General features: G+C 49.0%; 1 protein-coding gene and 1 long non-coding RNA gene across 13 annotated transcripts in view; one reads left to right on the forward strand and one right to left on the reverse strand.

Annotated features, from left to right (window-relative positions):
• Positions 1–21,096, forward strand: part of TAGAP (T cell activation RhoGTPase activating protein) — a 74,935-nt gene that overhangs the window by 7,230 nt on the left and 46,609 nt on the right. For 3 of the 12 annotated variants that reach the window (XM_085024858.1, XM_085024730.1, XM_085024608.1), the window contains exons 1-2: positions 12,294–12,475; positions 13,022–13,192. Coding sequence is in view for 4 of the 12 variants with exons in the window: in XM_085024488.1 (XP_084880614.1) it covers positions 12,538–12,686; positions 13,022–13,192 (320 nt within the window). In the remaining 8 variants the exon portion in view is untranslated. Of the gene's footprint in view, positions 1–4,110; positions 4,264–4,529; positions 4,613–12,293; positions 12,687–13,021; positions 13,193–21,096 lie in introns of those variants that run through there. The other 9 variants (XM_085024714.1, XM_085024529.1, XM_085024561.1 and 6 more) reach the window with 5 other exon arrangements.
• On the reverse strand, positions 8,371–10,432 carry LOC146405908 (uncharacterized). Its single transcript, XR_014843829.1, has 2 exons — positions 10,219–10,432; positions 8,371–8,946 (listed from the first exon to the last, which is right to left on the reverse strand). It is a non-coding gene; the product is annotated as an uncharacterized LOC146405908 (long non-coding RNA).

Below are 21,096 nucleotides of genomic sequence, written 5' to 3' on the forward strand. Positions count from 1 at the left end.
AGAGAACTAGGGTCACCATGGCACACATTTGCATCAATAGGAACAGTAAGTCCTGCATTCTGTTGTTAAGAGGCAGCTCCGTGTTGGCAAAAACACCTTGGTTGATTCTTGGTTGTGCAAATGGGCACATTCTGAATTCTTGGCGTTTCAGTATCTCCATGGATAAAACGATGATAATAAGAGTACCAACCTCGGGGAGTTCCCTTCCAGCTCAGTGGTTAACGAACCCAACTAGTATCCATGAGGACACGGGTTCAGTCCCTGTCTTCGATCAGTGGGTTAAGGATCCCACGTTGCTGTGGCTGTGGCGTAGGTCAGCAGCTGCAGCTCCAATTCGACCCGTAGCCTGAGAACTTCAATATGCCGTGGGTCTGACCCTTAAAAAAAAGACACACACACACACACACACACGCACAAAAAAGAATACCAACTTCAGGGATTGGTATGAGGATAAAACGAGACAGTCTGTATAATGGCACACAGGTAGCCTTCAGTAAGTACCAACAGGTTACTGACCTCCCGGGCAATTTCCACCGGCTCTTCCCCTGGAGACCGTTCTGGAAAGCGGCCGTTCAGGTGCTGTAGTTACCAACTCTCACCAGAAGGAGGCGCCTGGGCCCGTGATGACCTCGCTGCCAGATGCTGCGCGGAATAGAGAATTCAGTTTGGGGGCGAGGGCAGAGGTGCGTTTATAAACAAGAAAACCTCAAGTCTTAAAGGTCACCACAAGGACATTCCACTGCGCCTCCTCTGCCCATCACCTGTTAAAGGGCAGCGGTGCGGAGGCGTAGGATGAGAGAACCGGAGGGCGGGCCCAGGGACAAGCGAGGGCAGAAGCTGGGTTTGAAGCTGGTGACCCGTACATTGACGTCCATACTGTGATTTCCTCCAGGGTTAACTCAAATGCGTCCCCCTCGCGCGTGGGGTCACCCCCTGAACGTACGAAACGGCCCACGCCGAATCACCTTCCCATCAGCTGGTTCCTCCAGCAGCCGCAGCCAGAATGTTCATCTAGTCCCTGGGCCCTTCCCATTCCCAAGCCCCATGTGGCCTGGCCTGGCCTGCCTCAGTCCTGCTGGTATTTCTGGGTCCAGCTCATAAGCCACCCCCTCCAGGAAGCCTGCCCTGACTGCCCTGGTTCAACAAACTCCTCTTGCACGGAGCATCTCTCATCTGCCTTCCCACAGTCAGGCACTCTCCCCTGTCGCATATTCACCTTTGTATGTAGCTCCCCGAAGAGGACAGGCCTCATTTGTCCCCCAGCAGTAGTCAGCACAGTCGCCTGCATGGAGCACCACAGGGGTTGACTGGAATGGCTGGAGAAGAAATGGGTGTTTTGCAGGTGTGCGGACTGCATGGATGATTGCTTCATCTCCACCATAAGCAGAGAAAAAAGTCCCATTTTTCCCCCTCTGACACTGTCATCAAAATAAGTCACTTGAAAGCCGTTACGGCTCTGTCTTACCTGGATATTGTACATTATCTGCATCCCGGATTTCCTCCCGCCCCAGGTCGGTAGCAGTATGTATTTAGGTTTTTTCACCTGTGGTTGGTTTGCTGCACTGAGCATCTGGTGAGTAAACCCTTTACAAGTTACACTGCTGGCCAGCGGCTCTGGCCGGGGCCCTGTGCTGGAGAGACAGTAAGGGGAGCAGACGAGCCCCTGCCCCAGCGGCTTATGGTCCAGCTGCATTTGGCTCCTCTGCTCACTCAGCAACTTCTCACACTTACACAGGCCTGGCCCCGGGCTGGGAAGTCTTCAGGGAGGGAACACGGAATCAGAAACACATTTTCCCGTGGGGGACACAGCTAAGCCACATTCAAGTTGGGTCAGGTCATCACCCTCCTTCTCAGAGCTCTGATGACGGTGTGAGAGAACAGACTTTCTGAAATACTCTTCCTGACACAAGACTACATCTTATTTATTTACTTACTTATTTCCTTCTCTCTTTTTTTTTTTTTTTTTTTTTTTGTGGCCTATGGAAGTTCCCGGGCCAGGGATCAAATCTGAGCCACAGCTGCAACCTGCACCACAGCGGCAGCAATGCTGGATCCTTCACCCACTGTGCTGGGCTGGGGATCAAACCCGCACCTCAGCAGCAACCCGAGCTGCTGCAGTCAGATCCTTAACCCACTGTCCCTCAGCAGGAACTCTTTACATTTTAAAGAGCAAAGTAATAGACACATCCATTCTCCCTCAGATTCTTTTCCCACGTAGGTGATCACGGAACACTGGGTAGAGTTCTCTGTGCTATGGTTATGTGTATATGTACGGCTGGGTCATTTTGTTGTACAGCAGAAATTATCACAACCTTGTGAGTTAACTATACTGCAATAAAACTTTACAAAGTGAGAAGAAAAGATCAAAGTAATAGGAATATTTTGAAGGCAAAGAAGCCTACAATCACCCTTCACCCCCACCCCCATCTCCCAGTTTGTCCCAGCTGATCTGATATTTTCATTTCCTTTCATAGGAAAATTAGGTATTTCATCTCACAAGAGATGAGGCTTAGAAAACTGACTTAAATGAATATCCTGTTCCTGATGGAAGGAAGGAAAAGCAGGGGAAAACATGCGGTGTGCCCCTTTTCCAGATGAGGAGACTGAGGCTCCATACTGAATTCTTGGCAGGTTGGCCAGGCTCACAGGGCAAGTCCGGGCAGGTGGCCATGCTCCAGCCCGGACTTCCCGGCTCAGGCATCTCTCCCCCCCTCTTCTCCAGCTCACTCTGCGTGCCAACCCAGGGCACCAGTTACAGGGCATTTGGGGCCTCTGATGCATCACGGGATCCCAGCAGGATGAATTGTCATGAGGCCGGGTGGAGAAAGGCTGAGGCGGAGAACTGTTGTGAGGCCACCCCACACAGGTGCCCAGGGCCCAGCCAGCCCTGCAGACACAGCTGGAAGCCACCGTGTCTGGAGCCAGGAAGCTCAGCCAGCACTCCAGGGGAGCCATGCGAGTGAGACAAAGAATGTGATATTTATCTGGGCGATGACAGAAGGCAGTGTCGCCTGCAGAGGACAGTGGCTGCCAAGGCTGCCAGATGTCCTGGGGGGGATGGCACAGATCCTGGCGGGCCCTGCCTGAGGGCATTTCTCATGCTCACAGCTCCGCTAACAAAGCTGTGTGTCCTCCCCGCCAGCCCCGCACCCCCCACTACTGCTTTGACTTTTTGGCAAGGGCAGCAGGAAAAGAACGATGCGAGTTTGGTGAATCTTCCCCAAAAAACCCCACCTGAACCCCAGAGCTGGACTGACCACACAGAGATGTGAATTTGGACCTTCTTGGGTTTCAGAGAGCATTCCCAGCATCCTCAAATTCACCCCCTTTCTTCTGAAAAACTCCTTCTAGGAAAGGAATGAATCAACTCATAGCCTGGAGATATAAATGAATAAGAGCACCTTGAAATACTATTTGTCTTTGATCAGGAATCAGGGGAGGAATTACTCTCTAAAGGTGACATTTATGCATAGCTGGGACACAGACAGGGCACCTTAGAGAAGAGAGGTTCATTCCTCATTCCCAGTATCAGGCTGCCTAGAGGCCACTTCCTTTGTCCTTTTTCTGGTTCCATCACACGGGTTCTTCATGCACCTGGCACACCGTGCTCTAAGCCCACCAGCACGTCCTCCCTAGGGACCATTTGTCCCAGTTTTGCCATCTGCTTCCTTTTGTTCATATACATCCTAACTCCTCTTTTCCCGGCATTGCCACAAGCTGCCGCAGAGGTCACAGATGTGGCTCAGATTCCATGTAGCTGTGGCTGTGGCATAGGCCAGCAGCTGCAGCTCTGATTCCACCCCGAGCCTGGGAGTTTCCTTAGGCCACGGGGTGTGGCCTTAAAAAAGAAGGAAGGAGGGAAGGGAGGGAGGAAGAGACAAGGAAAGGAAAGGAAAGGAAAGGAAAGGAAAGAAAAGGAAAGGAAAGGAAAAAGACAAGAAAACAGGCTGTGAGATGTCAACAGCACAGTGGAGCAGAATAGATTCCCCCTCCCTATTAAAGCAGAACCTACAGCAGAGGTCTGTGGCCTTTCTCAATAAAATGCAAAACAAGACATTAATAAGTACACACAGCTGGACACTGTTGAGAAAACACTGACGATCCGTTTTGGGGGGAAATAAAGCCAAAGTGCTGCTTCTCATGTTGTGGAATTGCCACACGTGAAAGAGGCTGGAAGTACAACTTCAGCCCGGCGTTGGAGTAGCTAAATAGGGCTCAGAAATCCAAGCTCCAGACTCTACCGAGGGGGCCAGGAGATGTCTGGTGAGCGCATCGTGGGCTGAGCCCGGGCAGGGACGCAGGGACCCCGACCCAGCTGCACTGCAGGGATCAGGGGACGCAGAAGCAGCCCCCTCGCCCTGCTCTGCCTCATGAGAGGGCACTAAGGCCAGCTCGGCCCGATGGTCCTGCGTCAGGTGCGTCTCCCTGATGCTGGGCCTGCTCCTGGGGGACTTGGTGTTTCCTGAGGAATGGCGCTTGCCCTGCAAAGGGACAGACTGCGACAGCCCGGCTCTGCTTTGTTTCCGCAGCTCGGGAGCCTGGCTCAGCACGGCCCCTCCGCACCCACCGCGGGACTGGGCAAGATTTTCCGGAGGGCGTGGCCACGCGCCAGGTAGGTGAAGACCCCGCCCCCGGCCCCGCCCCGCAGCATCAGCCCAGCGCCGCCCAGGTCTCTTCCCATTTCATTGCCCACCGCTCGCGGATCCGTGTCTCCAGCGCACCTTCCCTCGAGCAGCCCAGCAGGTGGTGCCCAGATGAGCCGAGCAGAGAGAGCCTCAGCTTACTCCCGGCCCGGGCGCCACCCGGCAAAGCGGCAGGCCGCTCAAGGGCTAGCGCCAGGGGTTTTGGCATCCTGTCGGTGCGCCAACACAACAACCAGAGGGCAGGAAAACAGTTCACACAGTGAAGAGTGGTCAATCTAAGTCTGATGTTTAGGTTTCATCTTGGCTGACTTGGCCCGCAAGGATGAGCACAGGGTCCCTTCCTGGGGGCTTCGCTCGCGACAGGAGGTACGGGGGCTGAACAAAAGTCTGGAACAGCTACCCGGTCGCGGGCGTTTCCCATATGATGCCGCTTCCCGGCACTGCACTATTTACCCTCAAACCTGCCTTGGAAGTGGGCTCAATTATTATCCCAACAAGACCGGGGAGGCTGGGTCACAAGCTTGTCACAAGACGGCAAAAACTGGCATCCCAGTTCAGACTAGGTGATGCCAACGTCGCTAGGCTTATCCTAAAACTCTTTGCACAAAGTGGGGTTAAGGGACCTAAAGCAGCATGGCCAAGGATGACCAGAGGCCACACCAGGCAGTGGCATGTGGCAAAGCCAGAGTGGCCTCCAGGAGAGGAGGCACCCCTGTGATTACACGGTGGTCCCTCCCCTACTCCCAGAGGCCATCGCTTGGGTGCAGAGCCCCCATTCCAGGCTGCCATGGACACACAGAGCTCATGTCTGCTCAGACGCATGAAGAGGGTCCCCAACTCATGCTGGAGGCCAGGTGCAGTGCGAGCGCCCACGGGCTCCCTGGGGAGTCCTCCCTCTCTCCTCGGAGCTGGCACACTGCCCTCCTGAATGTGAAAGCTCAGCTCCTGCAGACAGGTGGTTTCTCCTCTTACTCACCGGCTGGAAGCCTTTCCAGGGAAGGCACCGCAGTTGATGACAGACAGGATTTTCCCTCCCTCTCTCCTGTCACTTGAGAACAAAAGTCATAGAGCCATTATCCTGCTGAAGAGAGACTTCCAGTCATTGGTTTGATGTCCTGTGAAAGGCTGGGGAGAGGGCAGGAAATGCCTTGGGGAAGGTGACTTTCCCAAGCTCTCCAAACACAGGGAAGGGTGACTGAATGCATAGGTAATGCACTGGCACAGGAGGGCAAGCAGGCCTGGGGGCCACTCCTCACCCCTCCACTCTGGAAAAGACGCCCCGACGTCCCAGGGTGGATGGAGGTCAGCGGAAGCCCTTTGGGATTTAGGTTGGAAGTGGACATGGAGAACAGACTTGTGGCTGCCCAGAGGGAGGAGGAGGGAATCGGGGGTTAATAGATGCACACTATGGCCTTTGGAGTGGATAAGCAATGGGATCCTGCTGTAATAGCACAGGGAACTACGTCTGGTCACTTGTGATGGAGCATGATAACGGGAGAAAGAAGATTGTATACATGTAGGTGTGACTGGGTCACCTTCCTGTGCAGCAGAAAATTGACAGAACACTGTAAATCAGCAATAATGGACAAAATAAAAATCATTATTAAAAAGCGGTTAAAATGTGCTACCAGGGAGCCAAATACCTGAATCCACATGCCATGATTTTGACCATCATCTTTAGTGGTTAAAACTTCGGATAAAGGTTTCCAAAATAAATCAGGACACTGATCTGTCATAAGCTAATCACCACAGCAGGGAAGGATGAGAAAAATCAGGAGTGAAAATCCTGTCCGTAGTAGGGTCTCACCTGATGGTCGGTCCTGAGTAAAACCGCTGCGTGGTTAACAATATTCCCGACGGTAAATGACAGCACAGTGTGTGTGACTGCCGGCTACGCAGATCGATCTCACACCTTTGCCTCCGTGTTTGTGCCTGGTTTAGCCAGTGCTTTCAACAAACTGGCTCATTCAATCCACTTGCCCTCTTTCCAGTGACATATGACAGAACCCTGGTTGTCTTGCCAGTTGGTCCTGTGACCAGATGTTTAAAAGATGCCGGTACTGAGGTGAGCATCTAGGCACGAGCTCGCTGGGTGGTCTGGCTGTGGGGCCGAAGTGCCAGACCTCAAACTCCGTCTGCGCTTGGCCGAATCAAACAGAATTTACACATCCTCTCAGAGGGGAATGCAGCAGTGTGTTTTGCATACAGTAGGTGCTCAATAGTGGCTGAAACAGCTGTCCTATTAGTCAGGGTGACCAAACCATTCAAATGTAAGTGACACTTTTCATATGACATTTGAAGAGTTCTGTGTGAATCACGCTAACCGCATCTTTTGACCTGATTGAGCTCAGAATTGGTTTCCTGTCTGCTCTTAACAGTCTAACTTCCAGGCTGTCAAACAGAGATCTACTGAGCACCTTCTGAGTGCCTGACACACAGCTGGATGCTAGGGATGCAAAGACGGGTACAACTAAGGACCTGCTCTCTTGGTGTTCCCCGCATAGCGACAAGTAGTGACAGGTGACAAGTAACCACAGGACATCAAGAGAGCTGTTAGAGCCAGAGCAAGGCGCTGGGAGAGGAAGTGACCACCTGCGCCCCTGGAGAATTGGAGCTCCTTGAGGGTGGAAGTGACCTGGATTCTGATAGACAAGTGGGAGTTGGCCAGGCTGGCTGGGGCCACTGCCCATACAGGATGGCACGTCCCACAGGGCAGCCGGAGACGCCATCTGATTTCATGAACACAATGTATAATCACACAACCCGGGAGCCCTGTGTGCTGGAGGTAGTGGTCATGTACCTGCTTATAAAATTCCGATAGAACAGCGACACTTAAACAATCAGGAGACAGGAAGCCCTTTGAGAACCTGATTTTTTTTTAATGGCGTCCCCCTCCCCCCATGAAGCCACCCTCCAACGACGGCTTAGGAAATCCTCCCGCATAATAGGAAATCCTCCTGGACAACGCGCTTGGAAGCCAGCTAAGACCACAGGGACCCACAGCTACAGCAGAGGTTCACCTGGGCTAGCCATCCTGCTTCTGCCTCTGCAGGGCCACCCAAGTCTCTTTACACACTCACCCCAAGAAAAGTGTTAGGGTGATGAGACCTGGCAGCTGGAGCCCGCTGTCTTGGCAGAGCGATGCCGCGAAGCTGCAGCGGGAGGCCCTGGACCAGCTGACCTGCAGAGCGCATGCCTGCTTCCTGCCCCATGTGCGCATGTGCGGCGGCGCCAGGCTGCCCTCGGTGGGTGTTTGCGCTGAGCCCACAGCCGACCCCCGGGCTTACAGTGTGGACAGCTGAACACTCCGGCCACCGTCTTCAGGGAGGCTCTCTGGATGATTAGTCTAGGAGGAGATCCCCCAAATAAGCAAAGCCGAAAAGGCCAAAGCTCACATAGGCTAGAGTCTGAAGTCTGGTTTTCTCTCCTGGTCGACGTGAATCTCTTCTGTTCCTCACGTCCCAGACCCATCTGTAAATACAGCTCGAGGATTCTGGCCCGATTCACGAGGCAGATGAGAATTTAAATCAAGTGAGGCAATGCAGGTGAAAGTACTCGGAATGCTAAACCCTCTGAAAGCCATGGGTTAATTTTAGAGAAAATATTAGAGAGCAAATGAGAATATTACAGAAAAAAAGGGGGGCATTTTACTATTACCCCCAAACAATATTTCAATATTAAAAAAAAGCCAGACCCCCAGTAGAGAAAGAATAAATAGTAATCGTCATTTCCTATAGGATATCATAAATACACCTATTTTATATGTTTATTATACAATTTTTTTTGGGGGGGAAGAGAAGGACCCTTGATATAATTACAGGTGAGAGTTAAGACATTTTTGCTTTGGTGGATCAGGTTCTCCTAGAACCCTGGCTGGCACATGTAGGTGTTAAATAAAGATGTTTTTATTATAAAAGAGTGCGCTGGCCTTGGAGAGGATGGGGGGAGAGGCTGCCTGCAAGGATCCTGGCCAGAGTGCGCTGGAACCGTGCTTAGTGTGGTTTTCTGCACCCACATGTGTCTGCTGAGAGCCAAGCCCACGATGGATTCTGGCTTCTCTGTGGTCCCACCCCCTGCTGCCTTCTCCCATCACTCCACAGCTCCCCACCGCCCACCCCTTGCTACAAGCTGGCTATGGGTGAGAAGCCAGTAAAGGGTAAGATAAATCCAGTGACCTCAGTGGAAAGCAAACCAAGCAAAGCAGTTCACATGTAGTCAACACCATCTTTGCTTCATTCATTCATTTGTTCATCCTGCAATTTCCACATCCAGGCACTATGCTGAAGGTGTAGATGAATCTGCACTGCAAGAGAGAAGACAGACAAGCAGGGAATTAGATGACAGAAGCTTGCAGGAGCCACCCAATCCAGACGACAGGTGGTCCCTGGAGTGAATGTGGAGGGGGCGTCTCAGAGAACAGCAGAAAGGCCAGGGCCAACCACCCAGAGCCCTGAGACTCTCAAAGGCACTGCAGGATTCTAAGGCTGGAAGTGGTTCAAACTTATACACTGACAAAATTCCCCAGATAGTTATATGGAAGATAGAGGGGTTCAGAGAGTCAGGGAAATTAAGATCTGAGGCAAGGAAACCGTGAGAAACTATTGAGTCATGCCAGCAACGTGCCACCAGCCCTTGAACTTCAGCAGTGGCAGCTAAGATGAAAAGGAAGGGGGTGAATGAGAAATACTTTGGCGGTGGAATTGGATACGTGGTGGAGAAAGAAAAGTCCTGATTCCAGCTTACAGTCCCGGTACTTGTCAACTATGCGATCTGCAGGTTACACCACTGAGCTTCAGTTTCCTCATCTGTAAAATGGGTCTAATTATGTAGGCCTGTTTTGAGGCTTGAAAAAGAATGAGAGTAAGAGATTAACCTGGCACTTAGCAGGTGTTGAATAAATGCCAGCCCCGTGGAAAGAGGATAACTCCTGCCATAGGTAGGAGTCAAATTTGAAAATAAATAGCAAGAAAACAGGAAGGAGCAGAGATGAGCTGCCTGGAACCCTGGAGTCTGGGGACTGGGCTTACACTTAGACTTCAGGAGAAACAACACTGAAACAGTGAAACTAGAGAGAGAGGTTTGCCCATGACCTCACTCAGAGCAGTTACCAAAAGCAGTTACCTTTTGGTAACTCCTCACTCAGAGCAGTTACCAAAAGCAGTTACCTTTTGGTAATTCCTCACTCAGAGCAGTTACCAAAAACAGTTACCTTTTGGTAACTCCTCACTCAGAGCAGTTACCAAAAGGTAGGTAACCTGGGGTTGTGAGGAATAGAAGCCTCAGGGCTCTGCTGCCTGTACACCCCGACCCTCCCTGGAAAAGGCGCTGCAGTTTTCAAGCTCAGGCTCCCTGCTGCTGAAATCAGTCTTAAAGCCCTCTGTTCCTTTGGGAAAGTCACCAGTCATTCGGAGAACCCCCAGATGCTTCATCAAGCTCCATTCCTTCTATCAAACCTAGAGACACAACGAAGGGAGTTCATTCAGGTCAGAGGGTAGGACTAGAGTAGCCAGGCAGCCGCCCCTTCGGGTGAGCGGCACCTTTGAGCAAGCTCACTCCGCTGCCGCGCTACACTCACCGCTTTCTTCCCACCTTTCAAGCGTGCTCCCCAAGCTTGCTCAGGCCAGCCCTGACCCGGAACGCAGTGGGGCGCTCAGTATACCAGATCGTTTCCCAGGTCAGGTTCTGGGTAACGGATCTGGTCTCATCAATCGCGGGCAACCAGCACTTTCACTGTGAGAAGCCGCCATCCGGCCGGGCTCGGCCCCACTCTCCTCCGTTGGAAACTGATCAGCACATGGAAAGGCAGAGGGCAACGTTATTTCCACTCACCGTGTATTTGCTACATCACTGGTTTCCTATTTCAGTGCGTTTAAAAAATTTCCCCTGGGGTGAGAGCGCTGAGGCGCCTTTGTTGTGAAATATGGTTAACACGAGGTGCTTTTTTTTTTTTTTTTTTTTGCATGACGTCACTCAGACTGGGTCTCTGTGTAGGAAAATTAAAAAGCCCCGGTGAGCCTTCGGTCCTCTGGGATCTCAAAGAAATGCAAAAAAGAGGGAGGAGGCGGTTAAGGGGAAGAGCAATGAAAGGAAGGGTAAAAGAAAAGAAAACAGTGTCTAGACCAAGATTAAAATGTGGAAAAGCACTCAGCAGAGCAGCATTCTAAAAAAAACCTTAGCTACTTCCTTTTATTAGTCATAGATTATCTATGTGTCCATAGTTTGTAAAGTTCAAATGAATAATTACTGGACAGATTTAGATGTTACCCTTATTATGCTTTATAAAATCATATTTAAAATATTCAAATATGTAGTTCAAATCTTCAGAAGCTCTTTATCATGTGAATGTTTTCATGTGCACTAAATCTGTAGGATGAATTGAGCCAGAGGTCAGAGTATTGCCCTTCTATTGTGTTTAAATAAGTAAATTCTTAAAATCGGTTGACATTGAATAAAATTTTGGCTTCCTCGTTTTTTAAATAATTGGCAGTAACACTGGGCCCACATTCTTACTTGGTGCCAGTGAGCCTACCCTTTGAACACAGCATGACTTCTGCCATTTTCACAGTCCCCACTGCTCCCTATTTCTTTTCTGCCTGGCCCCTCAGGCATTTGAGGGTGCAGCCTCTGAGTCAGGCAGTGAAGCAGGCTCTGACGGGTGTGACCAGACAGATAAAGTTGTGCTTTGTACTAGTGAGTCATTCTCTCTCAGTTATATGGAAATAATCAGGCATTTTTCTAAATAAACTCAAAGAAAACCAAGACATTTATTTTTAAACGATATATGTGTTTTTTTTTAATGTAACCATAGTTGATTTACAATATTGTGTTAGTTTCGGATATACAGCTTCAGATTCTTTGTCATTATAGATTATTACGAGATATTGAATCTAGTTCCCCATGCTATACAGTTAAGTCCTTGTTTATTTATCTATGTGGTGTGTGTCTGTTTATAGACAGAGTAGGGAGTTCTAGTTCCCAGTTCCTATGGTTTGAGTCCCAATTTCTCTACCCTCTTTCCTTTCCTTTCCTAAATAGTTAATTAGCCGTCAGCAAGTGTTGGAAATGTTCTACCTCTTAACGCCTCCCTCCTCCGCCCCATTTACTTGGGGCCGTATCATCGCTGGACACCAGCCCATGTTGCGAGAAACTCAAAGCAAAGGCAGTGGGAGGTGTGTGGTGGGTGAAAAGGTCAGGAGGCAAAGCGGTATTAACCAGGGGGAACTTTTCATCAAGGAGCGCAGTCAAAGTTTCATCACCGATTTGTGGAAAATACTGAGTATTGAAATTTTTTTCGTGTTGGCTTCAAATTAACAGCAACGTCCTTAAGCCCCAGCACAGCTTTTATTCGAACACCACCTCTGAATTAAACAGAAGGTTCCCCGTACAAAAGAGCTGCCTCGGAGAGGAAATAGTGCCGCCTTTAAGGTGGAAGGAGGTAGGTGTGAGCAAAATTTAAAGCGACTGGAAAACAGGCCAAGCAAAGGGCCACCTTTGCGGGCTAATAGCAGCGCTGCAGGAAAGGGCTGCGCGCCTCGCCCGCCCTCCTTCTGCGCATGCGCATGCAGGTAAGCACGCACGCACGCACGTTCATACGTATGTGCGTACGTACGCACGCATGCTGATGTCATCCATCCCCGCCAGCAACTGGGTGAATGACCTGGACGTCAACAGGCTGAAAACGTGCAAGAGGACCGGAGTGGGCCCAGCCTTGTGAGACTCACAAGGAGAAGATGCTGCAGTCACGTCATGAATTCCAACTGCCTGCGCCTGGCGGATGGTGTTTACCTCGCCCTGCTTCGAATTCACCATGTGGAGGAAAAGCGTTAGTTGAGGTGTCTCAGCAGACTAAACCTGACCCTTTCAACCTTAGGGACAACTTCTCCTAGTTGATTAAATGACTAAGCCAGAGCTTCCCAACCGTGTGCCACAAATGAGTGACAGCGAGGACTGCCCCCCTCGGCTCCGGGTGTGGCTGCGCCAGGCCTGGGGGCACCGGCTAGCCTTTGCAGCCACTGTTCGCCTTCTGGGCCGATGTGTTAGTAGGTACTGTGTGTGCTGTGACTCAATGTTTCGGAAGCATTGCCTTCGTGTAAAACGATCACAGAAATCCTTAGCAGTTAGTTACATTATAAGCGTTTATTCGCTATTCACTGAAGCAGGACCAACAATACTTGATTAACCGTGCTTCATTGTAAACCCAGTGTTAAAGTTCCGCTCGTAAAAGAACAACCCGAAATGAGCCTCTTCAGTTTTCCCTCCTAACTTCCACCCCACTTAGGCCAAACTGGTGACGTGCTGTTCTGAGCCATAATTCCTCACATTTTATCTGCCTGTCAATCATTCCTCCCTGGAGACTGATTCCTACTCTTCCCGTGCAGGAAAAGCCTGGCTCCGGCAGCATCTCTCCGACAGCTGCATGTGCAGCTGAACCTGCCCAACCAGCAGAGTGAGCCTATCCTCCACAGCCCAGTGGTGCTGACCCAGGGCCCCAAGACCAAGGAGAGGCACCTCCTCCTCTTCAGGGACTGGCTAGTCATTGCTAAAGAGAGGTAAGTCACAAGACTGTCGCTGTCTTCCTCTTTGTTTAAAGGCGCTTTGTTTTCAAATCCCCTCCGCCTGACAACACCACAAGGAGAGCTTCATTTGACAAATGCTACCTCAGCAGCATCACACATGGAGCAGTAGCAAACTAGGACAATAATAAGAGTATAGGAGAACCATCATTTAAAAGGAAATCTAACATGAACTTGATCTTTTGGGTTGCTAAAAAGTGTATACTGTGTTCACAGCAACAACTTTGAAATCAGCAGTTTAGAAACTCAGTAATTGAGTTAACATTAACTACCATGATAATCATTTTTTCTCTTTAGGAAAATAGGCAATTGCACTTCTTCAACATTTGCATTGGGGAGGCGATGTCCAAAGAAGTACACTAATCGTTTTCTGGCTTGTAGAACAGCTCTACGCTTGCAGTGTCTCTGGATTTCTCTCCCAGTCCCCAGAACATATACTGCCCTAGGCAGAGAGGGAAGGAGAAAGACCAGGTGGCCTCTACCCTGCTCCCCAGGTGACGCCCTCTCCCTCCACCCCTCCCCCTTGCAACAACAGATATATTAGCTGTGCCCAAATGAGAAATGGGACCAAGGGTCACCCACCAATGAGGTAAATCCCTTCATCTTCTCTGGGAAGTGGGGGAGGGGTGCCCAAGAGGCCGTGAGTGTGTGAAGATGACCCCCAGCAGAGTGGGAAGATGATCGCTGGGCCAGTGCGGGGTAGGCCACCTAGCAGGCAGCATCTCACCCCTTGTCACCTCCCTGCCCCACACTCCTCTCCTTTCATTTTTTTTTTTTAAGGGGGAGGGGTGGAGGTCCTCTCCTCCTTCCAGAGAACCAGCTTAAAGGGAATAAAAAACAGTCTCTTCTCAGGAGAGGGGTCCCTGGCCTCATGCAGTTTCCAAGGCTGCCGCTCAAACAAGGAGCAGTGACAGGAGACACTTGGCCAGGCCACCAGTTGGCTTTGGCTACCAAAGAATGTGTGATTTTGGGAGTTCCCGTCATGGCTCGGTGGTTAATGAATCCGACTACGAACCTTGAGGTTGTGGGTTCGATCCCTGGCCTTGCTCAGGGGGTTAAGGATCTGGCGTTGCCGTGAGCCATGGTGTAGGTTGCAGACTTGGCTCAGATCCCGTGTTGCTGTGGCTCTGTTGTAGGCCAGTGGCTATAGCTCTGATTCAGCCTCTAGCCTGGGAACCTCCATATGCCGCAGGAACAGCTCAAGAAATAGCAAAAAGAAAAAAAAAAAAAAAAAAAAAAAGAAAGTCTGATTCTGAATGAAGGGCACAGTGCCCCAGAGGACAGGACACAGAGCAGCAGGGAGTGTGAGCCCCTGACCACGAACACACCTGAGTTCCGGTTAGAATCCCAGGGCAGTGACTAGATGGAAGAGTCCCGTTGGGAGCTGGTTAGGGCTGGTCTTCTGCAAATGAGCTGAGCCAAGTCGGCTTCTGAGTTCTTTATTGCCACAGCAAGATTCCGAGCACACTAGACCAGAGTGTGTCACTAAGCCTGGGTGCCTGGGGAACACCCGTCCCACTCTGCACACTTTCCTGATGGAGCACCTCCCGAGCACGCCACACACATCAGCTTGCTTAGGCCTCACAACCCATTTCACAGATGAGGAAGGTAAAGCTCGGAGAGGTTGAATGCTTGCTCCAAGTTCACCAAGAGGAAGCGGCAGAAGCAGTTTTAAAACTTGCAGCCTGTTTCTCCAAGGGCAGCCCTCTTCCCACTCCCCCCACCCCGGGGGGTGCCCTCTGACCCTGAGGGAAGCTCTCGGACCTAAGCCACACTCCCCAGGGGCATGTCGTGCACAGCAAACAGGATTCTGTGTATTTTTCAGGGAATAAACGGGCACGGGAAATGTGTGACAGGCTTCCACAAATTTCACACTGGCCAAGAAAAGCTGGGGTGGGGTGGTAAACACGGACACCAGAGGCGTGTGGGATTCGTCAGGGAAACGGTCGGGCCCTCTGGGGCAAAGTTCTGATGTCTCTGGTCAGCAGCCAGGTCTTGGTGGAAACGATTTAAGGAAAGACACAGGGCAGTGGCTACAGCAGTGGGGAGAAGGCCCTCCTTTGCATGGATGATGATTGAGGGGGTGGGGGCTTGTGCCTCTGTTTTCTAGAAAGAAAAACATTTACAATTTTTTTTGATATATTTTCACTTAATTTCCCTTGAAAAGGTCTATTTTAAGCTTTGGGGGGAAAATGTGCCCCGTTTTAAAGAACTTCTGACACCTACCCACCATGATTAATTTTTTTAGATGCTTCGAGATTTCAAAGAATTCAGAACACATCTGGCATCCTCCCCCCGGATTCCTCCCGGCCAGGGATGTGTTGTTTTTAGAGCCCTGAGAAATCCCCCGAGACACAAACAGCAGCAGGGGAAATCCTGCCCAGCACATCCCGAGAAAGTGAACTGGCCCCTTCCTGCCGGGTCTGCGCAGAGCGCTCTGCCGGTGGTGCTGAATCACCGGCCCTTTCAGTCAGCAAACACCCTGAGTCCTTCCTCAAAAGGCTGGTGCCCTCCTCACCGCAGTCAGGGATGCAACGCGAGGATGGGCATAGGGTGCTGGGGCCTCTGCGGAAGGGCACGGCCGCGCGCCCAGGGGGCGCTGTGGGTCGGCTGCAGGCATCCCCTATACCTGACCAGTCCCAGCCACGTGGCATCCCTGGATGGAGGGCTCCCGCGGAGCCCAGAACTGAGCCTTCACCCCTCCGCTTAAACAGGATAACATAACAGGAATCGTCTTCCTTTTCCCAAAGGAGAGGCAGGGGGACAGCACTTTCCGAGTGGGTGTGTTGGACGTGCACACACTTCCGTGGCCCAGTGCTCGGGCGCGCCTTCATTCCCTCGAATGGACCCGGTGCTTCTGTTCCTGCTGCTTCCGCTACGCGGGCAGCCACACCCCTCTTCCTGTAGCCGGCCAGCCATCACCCATGCTTAGGGACACGACTCAGTGCACAATCAGAGCACACACCTGAACCTGTGCTGCTCTAGGTGCTTCCGTTTCCTCCTCTGTAAAGTGGGGATAAAAATGATACCGACCTCAGAGGATGGATCGGGTGGGGAGGGAGAGAATGGCTGCATGGTCAGAGCTTAGGGTGGGCCTGGCAAATGCTGCATTTGCTGTGAAGAGGAGTCACTTTCTGAAGGACCTTGCAGGAAGCACTTTGAGGCCCCACCCTTGCTCCAAAAAGTGGAGAGAATGGAAGAAATAGCAATCGCCCTCACTAGCCTGAAAGTTCATTGTTAAGAATTCAGTTTTTAATTGTTAATAATTCATTAGTTAATTGCCTGCCTCTCCCAAGGCATTCTGCTGTGGCCTGGGGCTGCTGGAGTCCAAGGTCTCAGGCTGTTTAGAATGGAGCAGGAAAGGTTATAATCCATCCGTCTTGATGGGCAGAAGGGAAGGAGTGATGACCAACTCTTGAGTTTACTTTAGTTTGGGGTTTTGTTTGTCATTGAATTCCAGGAATGAAGTGCCTGTGTATTTGGGAAATGCATTCAGTTTATCCAAGAGTAGATTATTCTTCTATATGGTTTTGGAATATGCATGATGAACTCTTTTAAAGAAGTGTTGCTGTACCTTGGCAGGATCTGATAGCTGATGTCTGAAGCTTTATGGAACTAGGAGCCACATGGTTGTTTTAAGTTTTGTGTGATTAGCCGCAGTGAGTGAAAATCTGTGACGGCCTCAGCAGCCTGATGACGACAACGCACCCTTTGCCTCCACAGCCAAAGGGAAATGTTTTTGGTTGCGCTTTACTATAAATAGTGTGAGACATAAAGAAGTTAGGGGTATTTCATAACATGCCCACATGGTTTTGAAATGTCCTTTTCCCCTTGAGGCAATAGCCGTTCACAGTTGATAATAACCCCTCACCACCCCACCCTGGGACTGGCTGCAGAGCCTGGGGTGAAATGAAAATCTGGGGTGCCTTGTTCAAAAGAGCGGAAAATGAAGCCCAGCACAGGGGCCTTCTGAGCATGGGGCGTATGTGACAGCACAGATCACATGTCTGTGAGGCTGCTTCTGGCTTATGGGTGTAATGTGTGTCCATTAATGGATTAACGTACTTAAGTAACTCTCAAGCCGGAGGCCTTTACTTGACACATTTACCAACCTTGGCTGATATTTAACAATATTCATTTTGTTCTGCAAAGAAAAATCTTATTTCTTTTCCAAAAATCACGTTTTAGAATAAAATAGACACAGCCTCGATTTTTTTTTTTTTTTTTAAATAAAAGTTATGTGGGAGTTCCTTGGTGGCTCAGTGAGTTAAGGAACCATTGTCACTGCTGTGGTTCAGGTTGCTGCTATGGCAAGAGTTCGATTCCTGGCCCAGGAACTTCCACATGCTGCAGGTGTAACCAAAAAATAAAATTTAAATAAATAAATTAACAGTCAAATTATGTAAGTGCATTTTTCACATTTTCTGTGAATTCAGTGAACAGTTTTAATCGTTTTACACTGAAATGTGAATTCAGTGTAGATTTCACTATGTGCTCTCGTTCCCAAGTTGCTATAGCCTTTCCTGGCACTCATTTTACAAAGGTTGCACTGTTAAACAACAGGATTTATTCCCCACCTCTTGGGTACATTCCCTCATCGAAACTTACCCAATGCAGCCAATTTGGAGAGAAATTTTAGGGCTGTTGCAGAGAGAAAACCTGCCGGATATTGCAAACATCACAACATATGCTTATTTTGTGCCAGCTGCCGTCCGTGCACTTCACATCTAGTAACTCACTTTGTTCTTGAAAAATTCCTGTCAGGTAGGAAATGACATCCTGTTACTTGTGCCAGATTCCGTTCTGAGAAGCAAATCAACAAGTCCAGCCTGCACTCAAAGGGGGGGGGGAGATTAAGCTTCGCCCTTTGGGTGAAGATATGCCAAAGGGTTCAGGAATATGTGTTTAAACCCATCATAGGGACATTCTCATTATATTTAAAGCCGTGAGACTGGAGAAGATCACCAGATTACATTTAATGCCCCGAGCTTGGATGAGCTCTCCAAGGACTGAGCCCTAGGATGCATCAGTGTTCAAAGTTGGGGAGAAGATGCAGAACCATCAAAGGAGGTCAGGAATGAGAGGCTTGTGAAGTGGGAAAAAACCGAGAGAGTGTGGTGTTTGGGGATTAAGTGGAGGCAGTGTATCGAGGAGGAGAGGGTGGTCAGCTCTGTCACATGTCGCCAGAAGTAGCGTAGCCATTATCCTGTTTGCCCAGAACGGTCCCCACTCCCTCCTGGGTCTGTCCTGGTGGTGTGACTAATAGTCACCCCCTCTCACCCTTAAAAGCTGCCCAGTTTGACAGTGAATTATATGGGCATCCTATACATGGGTCAACTAATAGGAACAAGGAGATTTGAAAATTGGATCCGGAAGCAGAGAGATCATGGGTGACCGGGGGAGATACCTCATCTGTGATGTACTGTGACACAGGCGTCAGCGTCCATTTCATGCAAATTATTAAAGAGTAAGCAAAATATTAACTAGCATTGGCATAAATATAACATGAAATAACATACCAGATTAAAGCAAGATATTTTGTAACCATTTTTTAAATTGGAGTAGAGTTGATTTACAATGTTGTGACAGTTTCAGGTGTACAGCAAAGTGATTCGGTTATATACATATATATATATACACACTCTTTTCCTTTAGAGGTTATCACAAGATATTGGATATAGTTCCCTGTGTTATACAGTGGGTTCTTGTTAGTTATCTATTTTTATGTAATACTGTAAATATGTTAATCCCAAACTCCTAATGAATCCCTCTTCCTGCCTTTCCCCTCAGTAACCATAAGGTTTTTTTTCTATGTCTGTGAGTCTATTTCTGTTTTGTAAATCAATTCATTTGTATCATTTTTTTGGATATCACCTATAAGCGATATCATGTGATATTCCTCTTTGGCTGGCCGACTTCACCTATGATAATCTCTGGGACTATCTGTGTTGCTGTAAACGACATTATTTCATTCTTGGCTGAGAAATGTTCCGTTGTGTGCATCTGTATCACATCATCCTTATCCACTCATTTGTCGATGGACATTTAGGGTGTTTCCATGTCTTGGCTGTTGTAAATAGTGCTGCCGTGAACACTGGGGAGCCTGTATCATTTCAAGTTATAGTCTTTTCTAGATAGGTGCTCAGAAGGGAGACTGCAGGATCATATGGTAACTCTATTTTTCGTCTTTAAAGGAACCTCCATACTGTTTTCCACAGTGGCTGTACTAGTTTACATCCCCACCAACAGTGTAGGAGGGTTCCCTTTTCTCCACACCCTCTCCAGCATTTATTATTTGTCCACTTTTTGATGATGGCTATTCTGATCCAGGTGAGCTGATACATCACTGCAGTTTTGATTTGCATTTCTCTAATAAGTACTGGTGTGGAGCATCTTTTCGTGTGCCTGTTGGCCGTCCGTATGTCTTCTTTGGAGAAAGGTCAGTTTAGATCTTCTGCCCGTTTTTTGGATAGGTTGTTTGTTTTTTGTTGTTGTTGAGTTGTATGAGCTGTGTGTATATTTTGGAAATTAATCCCTTGTTGGTGGCATCATCTGCAAGTATTTTTTTCCCATTCTGTAGGTTTTTTTTTTTATTTTTGCCATGCAAAAGCTTTTAAGTTTAATTATGTCCCATTTATTTATTTTTGTTTTCATTTCCATTACTCTAGAAGATAGATCCAAAAAAATTATTGCTGAGATTTTTGTTAAGCGTGTTCTGCCTATGTTTTCCTCTAGGAGTTTAATAGTATCTGGTCTTACATTTAGGTCTTTAATCCATTTTGAGTTTATTTTTGAATATGGTGTTAGAGAATGTTTTAATTACATTCTTTTGCAGGTAGTGTCCAGTTTTCCCAGCACCACTTATTGAAGAGACTGTCTTCTCCTTTGTATATTCTTACTTCTTTGTCATAAATTAATTATCCGTAAGTGCATAGGTTTACTTATGGGCATGCAGTAAGATTGTAAAAATCACAAATGCAGAGTTCTCATCGTGGCTCAGCGGAAACTAATCCAACTAGTATCCATGAGGATGTGGGGTTCAGTCCCTGGGCTTGTTCAGTGGGTTAAGGATCTAGCATTGCTGTGAGCCGTGGTGTAGGTCGCAGATGGGGCTCAGATCTGGCATTGCTGTGGCTGTGGTGTAGGCTGGCAGCTGCAGCTCTGATTCAACCCCTAGCCTGGGAACTTCTGAATGCTGTGGGTGCAGCCCTTTAAAAAAAAAAAAAAAAAAAGAATCACAAATGCAGTTAGTTCACTAAATTTTGACTCTTCTCAATCATTATCTGATGTAATCACAGATTACACTAAAGTTTGAAGACGGCTTTAATCCCAACTTCCTTTGTAAATTAGTGATCTTGAAAAAATTGTGATGCTATAGAACTGACAGCCTCTTCTTGTTGAAACAAAATAATCTGACCAGCTGGCAAATAGAGCACCTTCAATGTGATCCAAGTAGACAAATGGAAACAGACACCCCAGGATTTACATTTATTCATAACTATTCATGAAATGCTTTTCTCTGAGGAAATGTGTCAAGGCTCTAGTTGTGGCTTGGTCCCCAAGTCCCAGACTGCCTTGCTCTTACCTTTCCTGCTGGCTACTTCTGAAGGGATGCCCCTGGCCCCAAACCGCACCCCTCTCCACTTAGCCTGTGCCATAGTTAATTATCATCTGTCATTTACTTGGCCCTTGCGTGGCCCAGGCACCTGTTTTTGTTTTAATCACTTTTCACGTCTTGGTATATTCAGTCGCCTACCAGCGCTCTGGGCATATGTGTGGCCCAGGCCCGCCCTTTCAGAGCCGCTCAGTCAGAGAGCTAGAACACTCCCTCGTGGTGAGCGCTTGTCTAGTGACAGATGACTCAGGTGAATTGTTCACCT

The sequence above is a fragment of the Sus scrofa genome, chromosome 1 (assembly GCF_054392235.1).
Source record: "Sus scrofa isolate SSC_HxYL_T2T_F1_AM1 chromosome 1, Sscrofa_HxYL_maternal_Yorkshire_Landrace_v2.0, whole genome shotgun sequence".
In the NCBI taxonomy this organism is placed as follows: Eukaryota; Metazoa; Chordata; class Mammalia; order Artiodactyla; family Suidae; genus Sus; species Sus scrofa.